The sequence below is a fragment of the Pseudophryne corroboree genome, chromosome 1 (assembly GCF_028390025.1).
Source record: "Pseudophryne corroboree isolate aPseCor3 chromosome 1, aPseCor3.hap2, whole genome shotgun sequence".
In the NCBI taxonomy this organism is placed as follows: domain Eukaryota; kingdom Metazoa; phylum Chordata; class Amphibia; order Anura; family Myobatrachidae; genus Pseudophryne; species Pseudophryne corroboree.
Genome location: NC_086444.1, coordinates 573471539 through 573494240, shown reverse-complemented (window position 1 = coordinate 573494240; position 22702 = coordinate 573471539). Strand labels below are relative to the sequence as shown.

The 22702-nt window shown below is 45.7% G+C and overlaps 1 protein-coding gene across 1 annotated transcript in view; it reads left to right on the top strand.

Moving 5' to 3' along the window:
- The first annotated feature begins 1033 nt into the window (after positions 1–1033).
- Positions 1034–22702, top strand: part of CCDC171 (coiled-coil domain containing 171) — a 242124-nt gene continuing 220455 nt past the window's right edge. Inside the window, exons 1-2 of the mRNA XM_063914189.1 lie at positions 1034–1560; positions 20847–21000. Of these exons, the coding sequence (XP_063770259.1) occupies positions 20945–21000 (56 nt within the window). The 5' untranslated portion in view covers positions 1034–1560; positions 20847–20944. The remainder of the gene's footprint in view (positions 1561–20846; positions 21001–22702) is intronic.

Sequence of the window (22702 nt, the reverse complement as noted above, 5' to 3'; positions counted from 1 at the left end):
ACTCACTGCGCCACGGCGGGCTTCGGTCCCGATCAATTATTTATACTGGCGGTTTTTTTTTTAATATACCGCCTCCGCAGAATATAATCCAAATGCCAGGGTCCATTGAGGTTTATATTGCTGGCAAGGGCGCCCCCCCTGCGCCCTTACAGTGCCCGCTGTGTGTGTATGTGTGGGAGCAATGGCGCGCAGTGTTACCGCTGCGCGTTACCTCAGTGAAGATCTGATGTCTTCTGCCGCCTTTGAAGTCTTCTTTTCTTCTCAATACTCACCCGGCTTCAATCTTCTGGCTCTGTGAGGACGGCGGTGCGGCTCCGGGACGAACAGCAAGGGTGAGACCTGCGTTCCGACCCTCTGGAGCTAATGGTGTCCAGTAGCCTAAGAAGCAGAGCCTATCATTTAAGTAGGTCTGCTTCTCTCCCCTCAGTCCCACGATGCAGGGAGCCTGTTGCCAGCAGTGCTCCCTGAAAATAAAAAACCTAACAAAAAGTATTTTTCAGAGAAACTCAGTAGAGCTCCCCTGCAGTGCACCCAGTGTCCTCTGGGCACAGGATCTAACTGAGGTCTGGAGGAGGGGCATAGAGGGAGGAGCCAGTGCACACCCATTCTAAAGTCTTTAGAGTGCCCATGTCTCCTGCGGAGCCCGTCTATACCCCATGGTCCTTACGGAGTCCCCAGCATCCTCTAGGACGTAAGAGAAATGTATATTTAACAGCGAAAACTATACAATACTGCTGATTCCGTCCCTAAATGTATATTTTCTCCAAAAATTACTCACTGAGCACAAATTAATAATGCAATGACAGAGTGAGCACTAAGCACAAGAGCAGGTATTTCTGGAGAAATGTGTCAATGTCATGTGGCTTATTCCACATACCAGAACAGCCATTGCATTCCCCAGCTCGTTCTCAAGGCACACTAACAGTGCAGGTGGTTAAATCAAAATAAGTGTGGTATTAATTAAACCACCTGTGCTCAAGCATGGAGACCACTAAGTTCTCTCCTGCCCTCTCGTTTTGTCACTTCCAGCCAAGTCCTGATCACGAAGGTAACATAGACACAACCCTGCTAGTGTGCCTTGAGGGCCGAGGAGGTTGGGATGGAATGCCTGCTGCTGGTTCGTGTCACTGCTCAGCGTGCTTCCCGCTGCTGTTGCCCGCCAGGATCATCTAACCAATGCCACAGACGGCTACAGACGCCTCAGAATCACCCTCCCCTGCGAGTGAGCGGCTGTGGCCCGGCCTGTCCCTTATTCCCAATTTCAGTTTTGATAAAATCACCGCTAAGCGGCTTCCGTAGCGTCTCTCTTGTTATCCATAGCAACCAGCTCTCCCTCCCCCGCCCGTATGTGACAGCTGTCTTCGCCAACCACAGCTGCTTCCCTACGAGGGAGAATCAGTTACACCAATCAGAGACTCGAGCTTATCTGGAGGCGGCAGCAGCAGCGGGGACCCAAACAGCCCAACCGGGTTCACGTCATCATCGGGGACACTATCAGCACAGACACGACAGACAGATAGGGAGTGGAGCCCGAGCACATCATCAACCTAACAGCTGCAGGTAACCGTGCTGACACATTGCTTGTTGGAGAGGCTGTAGTATGCGGGGACTGCTGGGACTTGTGGTCCCCCAATAGTTTACGAGCCACTTTGCTTGATGAGCTGCCTTTTCTGCATCTGTATGGCTGTGTTTTATTGTCTCCGTAGTCTGTGCTCCAACTCAAAGTCAGCAATAGGTTGCTCGTTCCCTTGCTGCATGTGTACCCACCACAACTCCTGGGAGACGCACATGGATCTATAACTCTCATCATAACAAGTCTTCATTAGGTTTACATTAATATCTCTTCCAACTGCAAATTGTGTTCCCTGGCTCCCCTAATACACATTACTGCTTTCCTGACTGCTGCAAACATAACGTTGATTTGTTTTGAAAGCTTCTGCACATGCCCATAGCAGTGTGCACAGCACTGTACCCCCATGTAGATTTGCACCTGGATGGGTGGGACAGGGTTGTCCTAATGAAGGCCAAGTACAGTACAGTAAGGGGGTGTTCAAACAATTGGGGAAATTGGGGTCATGTGCAGAGCAGGAAAAAGAAGTAGATACAGGTTGAGTATCCCTTATCCAAAATTCTAAATCCCACATTTTTGGTTCCCCTACTGAGATAATAACATACATACATACATACATACATACATACATACATACATATTATGTTATATTGTGTGTGTGTGTGTATATATATATATATATATATATATATATATATATATATATATATATATATATATATAATGCCATTATCTCAGTAGGGGACCCAAAAATGTGGAATTTTGGATAAGGGATACTCAACCTGTATACACCTAGGAAAGTCATGTTCCTTGGAGGTGGTCAGGAGCAGGTGCTATTCATGTAACAGCTGCAGCCAGCAGTAGCAAATCACTTCTGATATACATTGCTCTGCTGACGCTGGTGCTTTCTTATACTTTTAAATAGGTCTGTCCCTTTTCCCTCGCAGTGGGAGCTCCCTCCGGGGCTGCTAGCAGGGCCGTCTTTTCGTATGGGCTCTTGCCCAAGGGCCCCAGGAGTATAAGGGCCCTAGGCTAATAGCTGAGGGTCCCCTCTTTCCAGGGGTACCAGATTTTTGAAAATCGGCCCTGGGGAACTGGAGATATTTGACTTGAAAGTAGTGGTCCCCATCTGAGCCTGTTAATTGCTCTTCCCAGACAGATATCTCTGGTTCTGTCTGACTTAGAGTATTTCTGAGGGTATAATCCTAAAGCTGTAAGTCTCACCTTTTGGTGGACACTGGCAGCTTGTCTCTACTATGCATAAAACCAGAGATATCAGCCTTCCAGCAGCTGGTCCCTGCTCCAGCTCCACACGCCTTATATGCAGTTTTAGATTTTCAATGGTGGATTGCTCTGGCTCCTGAACTCTGATCCCCAAGTCCCCAGTACCTCTTGAAAGGTGAGACTCTCTAGTTTTTTTATCCCATTCAAATCGAAGAAATATATTTTCAGGAACTTGAGATATCTGCAGTCAAGCAAGCTGCCTTCCCACTGGAAAATGATAAATATTAAGCCCACTCCACTATCCACTGCTCCCCTGCATATTAAACACCTCCTGCCACCCTGGAAGTCATGTACCAGGGACCCTTCACTCAGCCCAATGCCCCCTTCTACAGTGTAGCCCCATCTGTGCAGTAAAGGAGTAATTAGCAGAAAATACTGCTCCAGGTCCTACATGCTGAGCGGTAGATAGAACACCCCCTACAGCCCGCGGGACATCAAAGCTGCCGCTGGAGGATGGGTAGGGGGCCCAGTGCATTGCTGTGCCCAGGGGCCTACACCTGTTAAGACGGCCCTGGTTGCTAGCAGAAATCTGACAAAACTAGGTCTGTTTTGTTACTGAGCACGGCACAAACAGCGTTGTGGCAAGGCACTTTAGCTGGCGAATGCCAGTTCTTGAGATTAACACCCTTTTTAGTCTGAGAGTATGGGCATTCTCTAACTTGGCATCATGCTGAATTGAATAGCCCTGGGAGCTCCTTCCTGTCGCTGTTCAATTTGCCCTGAATTGAATCGATCCCCTTGTTAACTGTAGAGTTTATTAGAATTGTTTTGATTACCAAGCCAGACAACCTGTCTTTGACCCACACAGGCTTATATTAATTATTGACTTAATGTTTTTATGGCGCCACACAATTTCCTTAGCGCTGTTCAGTCAATATACAGGTAACATGAATGAATATATATATATATATATATATATATATATATATATATATATATATATATATATAATCAAATGTACAGTAAATTACATAATAGTTGAAAAGCACAAAGCAAGAACTTGGTAGGACACGGATGGGGCGATGTTTGAGAGACTCACTATATCCAGACAGGTGTGGGACAGTAATGGGAGTGGAAGACTGTGTATCACTCAATAAAACTTGCCCAATGAAGGGCTAGCACAGTCAGAGTTGCTTAGGATGATTCAATGAAAGCAATCAAATCAGAGATGAACATATAGGGGGGTATTCAACTGTTTGAAAAGTCAGTTGGGTATCTTTTTCCCCCCTATCTAATAGACTAGACAGGAAAAAACAAACACCCAACCAACTTTTCAAACAATTGAATCCCCCCCCCCCCCCCCCCCCCCCCAAAGAAGGAGGGCCACACCTTTGAGAGCTTACGTACTCGGAGGATAGGTGAACTGAGGAGTATAGGTGAACTGGTGAAGGGAGAAAAGTGGAGATTTAGGAGGGGTGGTAGGCTTTGGTAAAAAGATGTGTTTTGAGTGAATGTTTAATGATAGGAAGACTGGCAGAAAGACGCACGTGGCATGGGAGTGAGTTCAGAGGATGGGGGCTAGAACGGGAGAAGTCTTGGAGGTACGTGAGATAATATGACCATGGATTAGTAGAGGCAGCAGTCAGAGAAAGGAGCATGTGGGCGTGTGAACAGAGATGAGGTCAGAGAGCATTATTAAGTGCTTTGTATGTAAGGGTAAGGAGTGTGAACTTGGTTCTGAGGAGGATGGGGGGCCAGTAGAGCAGGTTGCAGAGGGGGAGGCTGGCACTGAGTGTTTACAGAGAAAAATGAGACCTGCAACAGCATTCATGATGGATAGAAGTGGGAAAAGTAAGTGCTATGCCAAAAAGAAGGTGGTTACAATAGTCAAAATAAAAGAGATGAGTGTGTGGACAACAGTTTTGGTGGCAACTGGGGTTGGAAATTATGGTGCTGGAAGCAACAAGAGTGAAATATAATTTGAATTTGCAGTGTAAAGGATAAGAAGGAGTTGAAGATGACAACCAGGCTGCTAGCTTGAGGGGATGGCCAGCAGCGTCATTTTATCAACGGAAAGGGAAAGAGGAGGAAAGGATGAGGCATTGGTATGGGGAAAGATGATACATTTGGTTTTCATAAAGTAGAGTATGAGGGAATGGCACAGTTGCTGGCACTAATGTACTCAACAAAGATAAATGAATATGGAAATATATCAGTGTGTATAATAAAGTGCATAGATATAAAAAAATAAAATAAAATATATATATACACACACACACACACACACACACACACACACACACACACACACACACACTCCACACTCTCTCTCTCTCTCTCTCTCTCTCTCTCTCTCTCTCTCTCTCTCCTGGACCGCTGCTGCTGCGTCTCGGGCCGCCCGCTCCTCTCTATGGGAGAGACGTCATGATGTCTCTCCCATAGCAGCACCGCAGAGACACTAGAGGTCAATTATGACCACTAGCGTCTGTCAATGGCGCCGGATGCATCGGTTGCCCACACAGCCCACGGCGCCTGCTGCAGCCGGGGAGCGGGATGCGGATGCCGGATGTGGGTGGGCGGTGGTTGCCTGCGGCCCGTGCCCCTGCCTTGCTTGCCCATGCCTAGATCCGCTCCTGGGCGTACCCAATTTACAATGAAGCAAGTGATCTGTGCATATCAAGGTTTCTTTCAAGTTCTGTATGTGGCAGTAGACCCTCCACTGAAGAGATGTCAAAGCTAGTAGCGTACCATAACTCACATAAAGTATAGCAGAGAAATACACATCAAGGTATCTTTTAAAAGATCTTTTAATATAGGCAAAACAAGGAGGAAAACTATCCCAGGAATGTCATTTTTATAGATCTATCTATCTATCTATCTATCTATCTATCTATCTATCTATCTATCTATCTATCTATCTATCTTATTATACACACTGATATATTTCCATATTCATTTAGTTATGTTTTTTTAAGTATATTAGTGCCGGCAACTTTGCCATTCTTTCATACTCTACTTTGTGTAATCCATTCTTTGGGGCACGGTGACATCCCATTTGAAGTAACTGCAGCCCTGCAGGCAGCTTATGCACTCAGTTTGTGAGTCTTCACATTTTTTTGATACATTTGGTTTTGTACATGTTTAGTTTGAGAAAACGCTGAGGCAACCAAAATGAGTTAGCTGAGAGGCATGAGAATACCCATGTGAAAATTGGGGGTGAGTGGTCAGGGGAGGAGAGGTAATTTTTGAGTATTGTCAGTGAGAAATAGATATTGAAAACCGAAGGCACTGATGAGTTCACCAAGAGAGGAGGTATAAAGTGAAAAGAGGAGGGGCCAAGAACAGAGCCTTTGCTACAGTAAATATGTATTGGTTTTAATGGGTAGTGGGAGGGAGTAGCTTGTTAAGTTTATTAGAAAATATATTTTTGCTGGGATGGATCAATGGGAGTGAGGGCTCCCAATGGTCATTTTGCCTAGAGCCCCATGAAGTCTAAATCCAGCTACGGACTAGGATATTTATTCTTCTTTACTTCTGCACGACTAATGGCTAGTCAAACCCTCCTTAAGTTGGTGGCCACATCACTTCACCTCTGTGGGCACCTACCATCTCATTCCCTATATGAATCCTACTTTCCTCAGTCTGACACTGTGTGTACCAAGTGTAAACTAGACGCATATGCTTCTATTGCTGATCAGAATGCATCACACGCTCTGCACATGGGTAGAAAAGTGCTATTGTTGTATGTGCCTCTTTTTTTTTCTTTTTTTTTTTTTTGGAGACCTTTTTGCCCATTTAGTAATCAACTCTGCATCAACTTCTTTGGGGTAACTTTGCCAAAGGCCGGTTTTCTTAGTGGGTTTAAAATCGAGCCATATCATCCGTGGTTTTGCCTTTCGAATTGCTGATAGTCATTGTAGTGTTACCAATCAAATTGTTAGCAATATGCAGCAGCTCAAACGCCTAGATTGTGTGCAGTTATGGAAAATTGGGCAATTCTAGGCAGACTGAGGTAACATTGGCCCCTCTCTGGTATCTCTGGTGGGTACCAAAGTAAAAATAAAAGATACGTTAACCCCTAAACCAGTGTTTTTCAACCACTGTGCTGTGGCACACTAGTGTGCCCTGAGCAGTCTCCAGGTGTGCCGCCATAGAAGCACAGCCAGGCCCGTCAGTGTTTTTCCACTACTGAGGCCCTGGAACGATCAATACCGGTGGGTTTAGTGGATGCAGAGCCAGTTCTAATTTTGGGCCCGGGCAGTGTTGGGCTCTTCTGGCTATCTCAGATGTGGCTCAGGCGTTACCTATGGAAAAGCTGCGACATGACATCTTAGGACACGCAACTGCACCATGCACCACCATTATATTTGAATGTGCCTTGGCAATATTTACATCTTGTTCAGTGTGCCGCGAGTTGTAAAAGGTTGAAAATCTCTGCCCTAAACGTTAATAACTCTAAACTGTGCCCCTATAACTTTAATAAATGTAATGTTTGCTTTGGTTCAGTATGTCAATACAAAATATGTGCTGCCTTCTATAGTCTATATCTAACTATAGCTAAATAAATGTTGTACCCCATCAGATTATTAATACATTAAATCTGTGCCCATTTTATTTATAATAAAGATTTGTGTCGCTGTTATATTAATAATATGTGTTTCTCTAACGTCCTAGTGGATGCTGGGGACTCCGTCAGGACCATGGGGAATAGCGGGTTCCGCAGGAGACAGGGCACATCTAAAAAAGCTTTTAGGTCACATGGTGTGTACTGGCTCCTCCCCCCATGACCCTCCTCCAAGCCTCAGTTAGGTTTTTGTGCCCGTCCGAGAAGGGTGCAATCTAGGTGGCTCTCTTAAAGAGCTGTTTAGAAAAGTTTTTTTTTTAGGTTTCATTCAGTGATTCCTGCTGGCAACAGGATCACTGCAACGAGGGACTTAGGGGAGAGATCTCCAACTCACCTGCGTGCAGGATGGATTGGGATCTTAGGCTACTGGACACTGAGCTCCAGAGGGAGTCGGAACACAGGTCAGCCTGGGGTTCGTCCCGGAGCCGCGCCGCCGATCCCCCTTACAGACGCTGAAGAAGACGGCAGAACGGAGGTCCGGAAACAGGCGGCAGAAGACTTCACAGTCTTCATGAAGGTAGCGCACAGCACTGCAGCTGTGCGCCATTGTTGTCACACGGCTCACTGACCTAGTCACGGAGGGTGCAGGGCGCTGCTGGGGGCGCCCTGGGCAGCAATATAAGTACCTTATTGGCAAAATAAATACATCACATATAGCCATTAAGGCTATATGTATGTATTTTAACCCAGGCCAGTTCTTAAAAACCGGGAGAAAAAGCCCGCCGAAAAGGGGGCGGAGCTTATTCTCCTCAGCACACAGCGCCATTTTCCCTCACAGAAAGGCTGAGGGGAAGGCTCCCATGCTCTCCCCTGCACTGCACTACAGAAACAGGGTTAAAACAGAGAGGGGGGGCACTGATTTGGCGATATAAATATATATTAAATGCTATAAGGGAGGAACACTTTTATAAAGGTTGTCCCTGTATAATTATAGCATTTTGGTGTGTGCTGGCAAACTCTCCCTCTGTCTCCCCAAAGGGCTAGTGGGTCCTGTCCTCTATCAGAGCATTCCCTGTGTGTGTGCTGTATGTCGGTACGTGTGTGTCGACATGTATGAGGAAAATGTTGGTGAGGAGGCGGAGCAAATTGCCTGTAATGGTGATGTCACTCTCTAGGGAGTCGACACCGGAATGGATGGCTTACTTGTGGAAGTACGTGATCATGTCAACACGCTGCGAGCCGGTTGACGACATGAGACGACCGGCAAACAAATTAGTACCTGTCCAGGCGTCTCAGACACCGTCAGGGGCTTGTAAAAACGCCCATTTACCTCACGGACACTGACTCCAGTGTCGACGGTGAAGAAACAAACGTATTTTCCTTTAGGGCCACACGTTACATGTTAAGGGCATGAAGGAGGTGTTACATATTTCTGATACTACAAGTACCACAAATAAGGGTATTTTGTAGGGTGTGAATAAACTACTTGTAGTTTTGCCTGAATCAGATAAATTAAATGAAGTGTGTGATGATACGTGGGGTTCCTCCGATAGAAAGTTATGGGCGGTATACCCTTTCCCGCCAGAAGTAAGGGCGAGTTGGGAAACACACCTTAGGGTGGATAAGGCGCTCACACGCTTATAAAAACAAGTGGCGTTACCGTCTCCAGATACGGCCGCCCTCAAGGAGCCAGCTGATAGGAAGCTGAAAAATAGCCTAAGAAGTATATACACACATACTGGTGTTATACTACGACCAGCAATCGCCTCAGACTGGATGTGCAGCGCTGAGGGGGCTTGGTCGGATTTCCTGACTGAAAATTTTGATACCCTTGACAGGGACAAGATTTTATTGTCTATAGAGCATTTTAAGGATGCATTTCTATATATGCGTGATGCGCAGAGGGATATTTGCATTCTGGCATCAAGAGTAAATGTGATGTCCATATCTGCCAGACGAAGACACGACAGTGGTCAGGTGAGGCAGATTCCAGACGGCACATGGAAGTATTGCCGTATAAAGGGGCGGTCCATCGGACCTGGTGGCCATGGCAACAGCTGAAAAATCCACCTTTTGTTCCCCGAGTCACATCTCAGCAGAAAAGGACACAGTCTTTTCAGTCTCAGTCCTTTCGTCCCCATACGGGCAGGCGGGCAAAGGCCAGTCATATCTGCCCAGGGGTAGAGGAACGGGAAGAAGACTGCAGCAAGCAGCCCATTCCCAGGAACAGAAGCCCTTCACAGCTTCTGCCAAGTCCGCAGCATGACGCTGGGGCAGTACAAGCGGACTCAGGTGCGGTAGGGGGTCATCTCAAGAGTTTCAGCACGCAGTGGGCTCACTCGCAAGGGGACTCCTGGATCCTACATGTAGTATCCCAGGTGTACATTGGAAATTCGAGACGTCTCCTCCTCACAAGTTCCGGAAGTCTGTTTTACCAACGTCTACCTCCGACAGGGAGGCAGTATTGGAAACAATTCACAGGCTGTATTCCCAGCAGGTGATAATCAAAGTACCCCTCCTACAACAAGGGAGGGGGTATTATTCCACACTATATTGTGGTACTGAAGCCAAACGGCTCGGTGAGATCTGAAATATTTGAACACTTACATACAAGCGTTCAAATCAAGATGGAGTCACTCAGAGCAGTGATAGCGAACCAGGAAGAAGGGGACGAGATGGTGTCACTGGATATCAGGGACATTTACCTACATGTCCAAATTTGCCCTTCTCACCAAGGGTACTTCAGGTTCGTGGTACAGAACTGTCACTATCAGTTCAGACGCTGCCGTTTGGATTGTCCACGGCGCCCCGGGTCTTTACCAAGGTAATGGCCGAAATGATGATTCTTCTTAAAAGAAACTTGGACGCTTTCCTGATAAGGGCAAGGTCCAGAGAACAGTTGGAGGTCGGAGTAGCACTATCTTTAATAGTTCTACGACAGCACGAGGGGATTCTAAATATTCCAAAATCGTAGCTTTTCCGAGGACACGTCTACTGTTCCTAGGGATGATTCTGGACACAGTCCAGAAAAAGGTGTTTCTCCCAGAGGAGAAAGCCAGGGAGTTATCCGAGCTAATCGGGATCCTCCTAAAACCAGGAAAAGTGTCAGTGCATCATTGCACAAGAGTCCTGGTAAAAATGGTGGCTTATTACGAAGCAATTCCATTCGGCAGATTTCACGCAAGAACTCTTCAGTGGGATCTGCTGGACAAATGGTCCGGATCGCATCTTCAGATGCATCAGCGGATAACCCTATATCCAAGGACAAGGGTGTCTCTCCTGTGGTGATTACAGAGTGCTCATCTTCTAGAGGGCCACAGATTCAGCATTCAGGATTGGATGCTGGTGACCACGGAGGCCAGCGTGAGAGGCTGGGGAGCAGTCACACAGGGAAAAATTTCCAGGAAAGTGTGATCAAGTCTGGAGAATTCTCTCCACATAGATGGAGCTAAGAGCAAAATTATAAGGCTCTAAACTTAGCAAGACCTCTGCTTCAAGGTCAGCCGGTATTGATCCAGTGGGATAACATCACGGCAGTCGCCCACGTAAACAGAAAGGGCGACACAAGAAGCTGGAGGGCAGTGAAAAAACTGCAAGGATTTTTCGCTAGGCGGAAAATCATGTGATAGCACTGTCAGCAGTGTTCTCTCCGGGAGTGGACGACTGGGAAGCAGACTTCCTCAGCAGGCATGACTTCCACCTGGGAGAGTGGGAACTTCATAGGGAAGTTTTTCCGCATGATTGTGAGCCATTGGCAAAGACCAAAGGTGGAAATGATGGCGTCCCGCCCGAACAAAAAACGGGACAGGTATTGCGCCAGGTCATGAGACCTTCAGGCGATAGCTGTGGATGTCCTGGTAACACCGTGGGTGTAACAGTCGGTGTATGTGTTCCCTCCTCTGCTTCTCATAACCAAGGTATTGAGAATTATAAGACATAGAGGAGTATGAACTATACTCGTGACTCCGGATTGGCCAAGAGGGACTTGGTACCCGGAACTTCAAGAGATGCTCACAGAGGACTAAGGGCCTGGGGAGCTAAGAAGGGACTTGCTTCAGCAGGTACCATGTCTATTCCAAGACTTACCGCGGCTGCGTTTGCCGGCATGGCGGTTGAATGCCGGATCCTGAAGGAAAAAGGCATTCCATAAGAGGTCATACCTACCCTGGTCAAAGCCAGGAAGGAGGTGACCGCACAACGTCATAACCACATGTGGTGAAAATATGTTGCGTGGGTGAGGCCAGGAAGGCCCCACGAAGAAAATTCAACTAGGTCGATTTCTACACTTCCTGAAAACAGGAGTGTTTTGAGCCTAAAATTGGGGTTCTTTAAGGTTTTAAGTTTCGGCCCTGTAGAATTTCTTCCGAAAAGAATTGACTTCAGTTCCTGAAGTCCAGATTGTCAAGGGAGTATTGCATATACACCCCTTTTTGTGCCTCTAGTGGCACCGTGGGATCTCAACATAGTGTTGGGATTCCTTAAAATCATATTGGTTTGAACCGCTCAAATCTGTGGATTTGAAATATATCACATGGAAAGTGAACATGCTGTTGACCAATATCTCACATGGACAGTGACCATGCTGTTGGTCCTGGCCTCGGCCAGGCGATTGTCAGAATGGGCGGCTTTGTCTTACAAAAGCCCATATTTAATTTTCCATTCGGACAGGGCAGAACTGGGACTCGTCTCCAGTTTTCTTCCTAAGGGGGTGTCAGGGTTTTCACCTGAAACAACCTATTATGGTGCCTGCGGCTTCTAGGAACTTGGAGGACTCCAGGTTACTAGACGTTGTCAGGACCCTAAAATATATATATATATATATATATATATATATATATATATATATATATATATATATATATATATATATATATATATATATATATATATATATATATATATATATATATAGTTTAGGACGGCTGGAGTCAGAAAGTCTGACTTGCTGTTTATATTGTATGCACCCAACAAGATGGGTGCTCCTGCGTCTAAACAGACGATTGCACGTTGGATCTGTAGCACAATCCAACTTGCACATTCTGTGGCAGGCGTGCCACAGCCTAAATCTGTAAAGGCCCACTCCACTAGGAAAGTGGGCGCATCTTGGGCGGCTGCCCGAGGGGTCTCGGCATTACAACTTTGCCGAGCAGCTACGTGGTCAGTGGAGAACACGTTTGTAAAATTTTACAAATTTGATACTCTGGCTAAGGAGGACCTGGAGTTCTCTCATTCGGTGCTGCAGAGTCATCCGCACTCTCCCGCCCGTTTGGGAGCTTTGGTATAATCCCCATGGTCCTGACGGAGTCCCCAGCATCCACTAGGACGTTAGAGAAAATAAGAATTTACTTACCGATAATTCTATTTCTCGTAGTCCGTAGTGGATGCTGGGCGCCCATCCCAAGTGCGGATTGTCTGCAATGCTTGTACATAGTTATTGTTACAAAAAAATCGGGTTATTCTTGTTGTGAGCCATCTTTTCAGAGGCTACTTCGTTTTGTTATCATACTGTTAACTGGGTTCAGATCACAAGTGGTACGGTGTGATTGGTGTGGCTGGTATGAGTCTTACCCGGGATTCAAGATCCTTCCTTATTGTGTACGCTCGTCCGGGCACAGTACCTAACTGAGGCTTGGAGGAGGGTCATGGGGGGAGGAGCCAGTACACACCATGTGACCTAAAAGCTTTTTTAGATGTGCCCTGTCTCCTGCGGAGCCCGCTATTCCCCATGGTCCTGACGGAGTCCCCAGCATCCACTACGGACTACGAGAAATAGAATTATCGGTAAGTAAATTCTTATTTTTTCTGCCGTGTAGTTGATATCCTACTTACAGAAACTCTAATACGTTGTACTCCTTTGAATAACCCCCCCCCCCCCCCCAAAAAAAAAAAAAAAAGAAAAGATAAAATAAGTAATGGGAATACTGATTTGAAGCATGTCGAGTTGAAAAGTAACGTTTGTTTTTGATAAATCAAGCGATTGCAAATTCCAAAAAATGTCAATCATATTGGAACATGTCCAGTGCAAAAACTGCCAAATGGGCACTGCACCTTACCCTTACCCTTAGTGGCAAAATGGGTTTTGGAGGCAGGGCCTCTTTTACTGGCTTTTTCCACTACTTGACTTCAACTCCTTCTTACATCATCTAGACTGTATCCCCAAGGTCCTTGTCCACAGTTGTTGATATTGCATCACCATTCATTGTGTGTTATGTGTTCAGATTTTTGTGTCCCACAGGCATTATTTTCCATGTTGATGTAATGAACTGAGGTTTCCACACGTAAGTCCATTTATCTCTCTAATTGGTAGCCCATTATGAATTTGTTGATCTCCTTTTGGGGTATGAAAACTGATCCAAATCTTTTTGTATTATCTGGAAAAATACACAGTTTCCCTTGTAGACTAAAGTTAATATTGCTAATGAATACATTAAACAAAACAAGAGCGAGTATTGATTCCTGTGGCTCTCTACTTTATCTAGGCTTATACTAGTTGTTGGAAACCCTTTGCACATTATGGATGTTTTCAGTGGCAACAGCTGCCGTGGTGTATGCACAGCCCACTCTTACCTCACCCCTTCTTCCCCCTCCTGCTCCGCTTATTTACCCCATTGCCGCCCAAACCTCTGATGAAACAATATCCCATTGGGGGAGACAGGAGTCACACATCATACGGAGGGACCATCCTGACATTTATTGGCTGTGATCCCAAGTGCATAATATCTCATAGCATCCAGTACAGACTTACTGGGAAATAATTGTACACTGTTCCAGAGGCAAATCAGAAGTTATTGAAATCGTACTTGCACAAAGGCATCATTGTTAGAGCCTATGTATATTTAGACTTTTACTTAGTTGTTATGTAGTTGAGCCCTTCATTATTTTTTTGTCAGTTTGATCATAATTATGTAAATTTTGTGTTCGTATTGCCCTCTCTTTATATCACATTATTGGTGAGAATTTTTCACTTCTCTGGAGTGTTCAATACCGTGCATCCCCCATCAGAGGTCATACATTACACTCTCCTTTCAGGGTTTAAATAACGGCGTTGTGCCAGTTCGCGCATGCGTAGTAGAGCTGCGTTCCAAGCCTCCACCTGGGGGTACTTACTACGCATGTGTAATAAATGTTTGACAAGGTTCGTCTCTTTTAAATCCCAGATATCGGTGTGTGCGCATGCGCACAAGTTTTCTGTGCGTTTCATTACTTTTATGTGTTCCACATTGCTCCGAATTTTCCGGAAGTACTCCTTTCTTATTGCAGATAGAACACTTTTTCTCTTATGCACATTGCAGAGTCTATTATCACTTTCAATCTAAAAATATATTTCTCTAACGTCCTAGTGGATGCTGGGGACTCCGTCAGGACCATGGGGAATAGCGGCTCCGCAGGAGACAGGGCACAAAAGCAAGCTTTTAGGATCACATGGTGTGTACTGGCTCCTCCCCCTATGACCCTCCTCCAAGCCTCAGTTAGGTTTTTGTGCCCGGCCGAGAAGGGTGCAATCTAGGTGGCTCTCTTAAAGAGTTACTTAGAAAAAGTTTTTAGGTTCTTTATTTTCAGTGAGTCCTGCTGGCAACAGGCTCACTGCATCGAGGGACTTAGGGGAGAGATTTTCAACTCACCTGCGTGCAGGATGGATTGGATTCTTAGGCTACTGGACATAGCTCCAGAGGGAGTCGGAACACAGGGCTCGCCCTGGGGTTCGTCCCGGAGCCGCGCCGCCGACCCCCCTTGCAGACGCTGAAGATGAAGAGGTCCGGAACCAGGCGGCAGAAGACTCTCAGTCTTCATCAGGTAGCGCACAGCACTGCAGCTGTGCGCCATTGTTGTCAGCACACTTCACACAGTGGTCACGGAGGGTGCAGGGCGCTGGGGGGGGGCGCCCTGGGCAGCAATGTATAATACCTGTATGGCGAAAAATACATCACATATAGCCCTTGAGGCTATATGTATGTATTTAACCCCTGCCAGATATCTAAAACTCCGGAGAAGAAGCCCGCCGAAAAGGGGCGGGGCCTATTCTCCTCAGCACACAGCGCCATTTTCCCTCACAGAAAGGCTGGTGGGAAGGCTCCCATGCTCTCCCCTGCACTGCACTACAGAAACAGGGTTAAAACAGAGAGGGGGGGGGGCACTGATTTGGCGATATGTATATATATTAAAATGCTATAAGGGAGGAACACTTATATAAAGGTTGTCCCTGGATAATTATAGCGTTTTGGTGTGTGCTGGCAAACTCTCCCTCTGTCTCCCCAAAGGGCTAGTGGGTCCTGTCCTCTATCAGAGCATTCCCTATGTGTGTGCTGTATGTCGGTACGTGTGTGTCGACATGTATGAGGAAAATATTGGTGAGGAGGCGGAGCAAATTGCCTGTAATGGTGATGTCACTCTCTAGGGAGTCGACACCGGAATGGATGGCTTATTTATGGAAATTACGTGACAATGTCAACACGCTGCAAGCCGGTTGACGACATGAGAGGGCCGGCGAACAAATTAGTATCTGTCCAGGCGTCTCAAACACCGTCAGGGGCTGTAAAATGCCCATTTACCTCAGTCGGTCGACACAGACCCAGACACGGACACTGATTTCAGTGTCGACGGTGAAGAAACAAACGTATTTTCTTTTAGGGCCACACGTTAAGGGCAATGAAGGAGGTGTTACATATTTCTGATACTCCAAGTACCACAAAAAAGGGTATTATGTGTGAGGTGAAAAAACTACCTGTAGTTTTTCCTGAATCAGATAAATTAAATGAAGTGTGTGATGATGCGTGGGTTTCCCCCGATAGAAAATTATTGGCGGTATACCCTTTCCCGCCAGAAGTTAAGGCGCGGTGGGAAACACCCCTCAGGGTGGATAAGGCGCTCACACGCTTATCAGAACAAGTGGCGGTACCATCTACGGATAGGGCCGTACTTAAGGAGCCAGCTGATAGGAGGCTGAAAAATATCCTAAAAAGTATACACACATGCTGGTGTTATACTGCGACCAGCGATCGCCTCAGCCTGGATGTGCAGAGCTGAGGTGGCTTGGTCGGATTCCCTGACTAAAAATATTGATACCTTTGACAGGGACAGTATTTTATTGACTATAGAGCATTTAAAGGATGCATTTCTATATATGCGAGATGCGCAGAGGGATATTTGCACTCTGGCATCAAGAGTAAATGCGATGTCCATATCTGCAAGAAGATGTTTATGGACACGACAGTGGTCAGGTGATGCAGATTCCAAACGGCACAAGGATGTATTGCCATATAAAGGGGAGGAGTTATTTGGGGTCGGTCCATGGGACCTGGTGGCCAGGGCAACTGCTGGAAAATCCACCGTTTTTTACCCTAAGTCACATCTCTGCAGAAAAAGACACCGTCTTTTCAGCCTCAGTCCTTTCGTCCCTATAAGAGTCATATCTGCCCAGGGATAGAGGAAAGGGAAGAAGACTGCAGCAGGCAGCCCATTCCCAGGAACAGAAGCCCTCCACCGCTTCTACCAAGTTCTCAGCATGACGCTGGGACCGTACAGGACCCCTGGATCCTACAAGTAGTATCCAAGGGGTACAGATTGGAATGTCGAGAGGTTTCCCCCCTCGCAGGTTCCTGTAGTCTGCTGTACCAATGTCTCCCTCCGACAGGGAGGCAGTATTGAAAACAATTCACAAGCTGTATTCCCAGCAGGTGATAATAAATTTACCCCTCCGACAACAAGGAAAGGGGTATTACTCCACACTATATGGTGGTACTGAAGGCTAGGTGAGACCTATTCTAAATCTGAAAAATTTGAACACTTACAAGGGTTCAAATCCAGATGGAGTCACTCAGAGCAGTGATAGCAAAGAACAAGGGGACTATATGGTGTCCCGGGACATCAGGGATGCTTACCTCCATGTCCCAAAATTTGCCTTTTCTCACCAAGGGTACCTCAGGTTCGTGGTACAGAACTGTCACTATCAGTTTCAAGACGATGCCGTTGGATTGTCCAAGGCACCCCGGGTCCTTACCAAGGTAATGACCGAAAGGAGGATTCGTCTTCAAAGAAAATGGACGACCTCCTGATAAGAACAAGGTCCAGAGAACAGTTGGAGGTCGGAGTAGCACTATCTCAAGTAGTTCTACGACAGCACGGGTGGATTCTAAATATTCCAAAACCGCAGTTGTTCCGACGACACGTCTGCTGGTCCTAGGGATGATTCTGGACACAGTCCAGGAAAAGGTGTTTCTCCCAGAGGAGAAAGCCAGGGAGTTATCCGAGCTAATCGGGATCCTCCTAAAACCAGGAAAAGTGTCAGTGCATCATTGCACAAGAGTCCTGGTAAAAATGGTGGCTTATTACGAAGCGCTTCCATTCGGCAGATTTCACGCAAGAACTCTTCAGTGGGATCTGCTGGACAAATGGTCCGGATCGCATCTTCAGATGCATCAGCGGATAACCCTATATCCAAGGACAAGGGTGTCTCTCCTGTGGTGATTACAGAGTGCTCATCTTCTAGAGGGCCGCAGATTCGGCATTCAGGATTGGATGCTCGTGACCACGGAGGCCAGCCTGAGAGGCTGGGGAGCAGTCACACAAGGAGTGTGATCAAGTCTGGAGAATTCTCTCCACATAAATATACTGGAGCCAAGAGCAAATTTATAATGCTCTAAGCTTAGCAAGACCTCTGCTTCAAGGTCAGCCGGTATTGATCCAGTGGGATAACATCACGGCAGTCGCCCACGTAAACAGAAAGGGCGGCACAAGAAGCAGGAGGGCAGTGGCAAAACTGCAAGGATTTTTCGCTAGGCGGAAAATCATGTGATAGCACTGTCAGCAGTGTTCATTCCGGGAGTGGACGACTGGGAAGCAGACTTCCTCAGCAGGCACGACCTCCACCCGGGAGAGTGGGAACTTCATCGGGAAGTTTTCCGCATGATTGTGAACCGTTGGGAAAGACCAAAGGTGGACATGATGGCGTCCCGCCCGAACAAAAAAATGGGACAGGTATTGCGCCAGGTCACGAGACCTTCAGGCGATAGCTGTGGACGTCCTGGTAACACCGTGGGTGTAACAGTCGGTGTATGTGTTCCCTTCTCTGCTTCTCATAACCAAGGTATTGAGAATTATAAGACATAGAGGAGTAAGAACTATACTCGTGGCTCCGGATTGGCCAAGAGGGACTTGGTAACCGGAACTTCAAGAGATGCTCACAGAGGACTAATGGCCTCGGGAGCTAAGAAGGGATTTGCTTTCAGCAAGTACCATGTCTGTTCCAAGAGGAACCGTGGCATCGGCCTTTAAGAAAGGACCTGCTCCAGCAGGGACCTTGCCTGTTCCAAGACTTACCGCGACTGCGTTTGACGGCATGGCGGTTTGAACGCCGGATCCTAAGGGAAAAGGCATTCCGGAAGAGGTCATACCTACCCTGGTCAAAGCCAGGAAGGAGGTGACCGCACAACGTTATCACCACATGTGGTAAAAATATGTTGCGTGGGTGAGGCCAGGAGGGCCCCACGAAAAAATTTCAACTAGGTCGATTTCTGCACTTCCTGCAAAAAGGTGTGTCTATGAGCCTCAAATTGGGGTCCATTAAGGTTCAAGTTTCGGCCCTATAGATTTTCTTCCAGAAAGAATTGGCTTCAGTTCCTGAAGTCCAGACGTTTGTCAAGGGAGTATTGCATATACAGCCCTTGTGTGCCTCCAGTGGCACCGTGGGATCTCAACGTAGTGTTGGGATTCCTCAAATCATATTGGTTTGAACCACTCAAATCTGTGGATTTGAAATATCTCACATGGAAAGTGACCATGCTGTTGGCCCTGGCCTCGGCCAGGCGATTGTCAAAATTGGCGGCTTTGTCTTACAAAAGCCCATATTTGATTTTCCATTCGGACAGGGCAGAACTGCGGACTCGTCCCCAGTTTCTTCCTAAGGTGGTGTCAGCGTTTCACCTGAAACAACCTATTGTGGTGCCTGCGGCTACTAGGGACTTGGAGGACTCCAAGTTGCTAGACGTTGTCAGGGCCCTGAAATATATATATATATATATATATATATATATATATATATAATATATATTATATATATATATATATAATTCCAGGACGGCTGGAGTCAGAAAGTCTGACTTGCTGTTTATATTGTAGGCACCCAAAAAGCTGGGTGCTCCTGCTTCTAAGCAGACTATTGCTCGTTGGATTTGTAGTACAATTCAGCTTGCACATTCTGTGGCAGGCCTGCCACAGCCAAAATCTGTAAATGCCCATTCCACAAGGAAGGTGGGCTCATCTTGGGCGGCTGCCCGAGGGGTCTCGGCTTTACAACTTTGCCGAGCAGCTACTTGGTCAGGGGCAAACACGTTTGCTAAATTCTACAAATTTGATACCCTGGCTGAGGAGGACCTGGAGTTCTCTCATTCGGTGCTGCAGAGTCATCCGCACTCTCCCGCCCGTTTGGGAGCTTTGGTATAATCCCCATGGTCCTGACGGAGTCCCCAGCATCCACTAGGACGTTAGAGAAAATAAGATTTTACTTACCGATAAATCTATTTCTCATAGTCCGTAGTGGATGCTGGGCGCCCATCCCAAGTACGGATTGTCTGCATTACTTGTACATAGTTATTGTTACAAAAAAATCGGGTTATTATTGTTGTGAGCCATCTTTTTTAGAGGCTACTTCATTGTTATCATACTGTTAACTGGGTTCAAATCACAAGTTGTACGGTGTGATTGGTGTGGCTGGTATGAGTCTTACCCGGGATTCAAGATCCTTCCTTATTGTGTACGCTCGTCCGGGCACAGTACCTAACTGAGGCTTGGAGGAGGGTCATAGGGGGAGGAGCCAGTACACACCATGTGATCCTAAAAGCTTGCTTTTGTGCCCTGTCTCCTGCGGAGCCGCTATTCCCCATGGTCCTGACGGAGTCCCCAGCATCCACTACGGACTATGAGAAATAGATTTATCGGTAAGTAAAATCTTATTTTTCATTTATTCTATGTACATAAAACAATAGAAACAATTCCAAATCCCTGCATTTGAGTCCCATATTGCACCCCCCGGTTTTTTTCATCACTATAATGCATATCCAATTTTTTCTTTTCAATTTTGACATATTTTACCAATGTTATATTTGACTGGCAATTCTTCACCTGCTTGAATCTCGTTATATATTAATCTATGTATACTCCATATAAGGAGTGCGTAGGAGAACTAATACTTTTTTACAATTTGAAACAAAGTAAGAGAGGTTTTTTTAGTAACTAAAAGTTGTTAGATTTTAGCATTTTAGCAGAAACTCAAGGTTTTGTTTTCAATCAATTAAACACATTTGTGGTTTTATGTGAGACCACATAAAATCTATGTGAATAGTAAAGAATATAATAGTGTAAACGGACATACCCATTGCTGACGGTGAGCTGAGTATTGAGAACTGTGGATAACAAACCTTTGTCACTATGCTGCTCTTTAAGCAAGATTTAATGTTATTATTTCTGTTTCAATTACTTTTTTTCCACTTGCAGTCAAACATAAGGTGTCAGCATGGGGCTCAGTGTCTGGAAGGAAGGGATTCATTTAAAACAACAGACATTGTCCTGTTGAGAAATAAACAGCTAGAAATATGGACAGAATGACAGTCCTTTCTCAGACCCACACTACTGCTAATAAAGTTATAAGGTAAGATTGTGATTAATAGTCTTTTATTATTGAAGAGGCAACTCTTATGAAAGCAGATTGTGTTCCAGGAGATTAACTGGGTCATTCCCTGATTACTTTGGGGGGAGTATACTGATTACCCAAGCCCAGGCCTGATGAAGGGGCCAAGGTCCCCTCTTACCTGGTGGCAGCAGCAGCTGCTGCATCTCTTCTCCTCAGCCTAACACACGCTGCTGTGTGCTGGGTTGCACTGTGGCCAAGGAGGCACTTAAAATACAATTTGTTCTCTATTTTTGCTAAGGGTGCATGGCCACACCCCCTGAGAAGTACCTGGGCCCAGTCTACTGTGCCGGTTATATGGTGGGTGTAGTGTACAACTGTAAGCACTAGTGTAATCTGGTTAGTCAGGGAACAGCAACTGCCAACATCCCGAAGGTAAGTATCGGGGTTACTGTTATGGTCAGGGCCATTGAGGGGAGGGTTAACCCTAGCTACCACCTCCCGAATCTTAGCCCTAGACTCCAAGCAAGGGGTTAGGGTAGGAGACAGAGGAGTGGTAAAATAATTACCCCGTCCCCTGTTGGCATTTTTAATGTTGGGATGCCGGTGTTGGTCATCTGACCGCCAGCAACCTGACTGCCGCAAAGTATATCACACCCGTGTAATCTATTTAGTGGAATTATTTGGATTTTTTTTTTCTTTATTTCAGATACTTAAAAATAAGGTAATTGGCAATAAAAGGTACAGGCAGCCCTTCTATCTTGTAGATTTAAAAAAACAGTTATCTGTGAATGAAAATACAAATCTTTCATTTCTATACAAAAAAAACTGTGTATACTGTATGTGGCTGTCTGTATATGTGACTGTGTGTATACTGTATGTGGCTGTCTGTGTACTGTGTGTGTATGTATGTATGTATGTGTATGTATGTGTATATATATATATATATATATATATATATATATATATATATATATATATATATATATATATATATATATATATATATATATATATATATATAATATAGTGGCCGTCTGTGTATATGTGGCTGTGTATGTGTGCATATGTGGCTGTGTGTGAACTGGGAGGGGGAACACCATCGTCTATTCTGCCTCCGGGCATCTATATTGAACTTACGCCACTTGTGCGACTCAGTCGCTAGTCAGGGAGATATGCATAGGATAGGTGTGTGAGGACACATCTGTAATTTGTATGTCTATGCTGGTGATCTCCGCTTTCCCATATTATATCCGTTTGTTTATGTCCTATATAAATGTTTGTCCTCTAACCTAGTATGGCATTGCTATTGAAAGTTTTTAAATAGATATTTTTTCATTTACAGTGAATGCTTTATAGATTTTCTTTCCTCAAGCCCTCATCTTCAGTCATTTGCTCTTGTATGTTTCTGGTTATTATGATAGGAAAACCTTGCTAAGGGATGGCTGTAAAAAAAGTGTGGGTTTCCTGTCCTAATATTCAGCACAGAGTTGGCGTGCATGGTTCTGCTACAATGTTGTGACTAACTGAATGTGCCCCATTGCATGTACAAAAACATGCATCCAGTCCTTTTACTTCTAACCAGTGACATCCCTGCTACGTACAGTGGAGGAGTCTTTTGGTGCCAACTAATATCCAAATGAAGACTTTCAATTGACTGGGAACCAGGGAGTCTCCCTGATTGAATGACAGTCGCCCACAGAATAAAAATGTATTTAACATA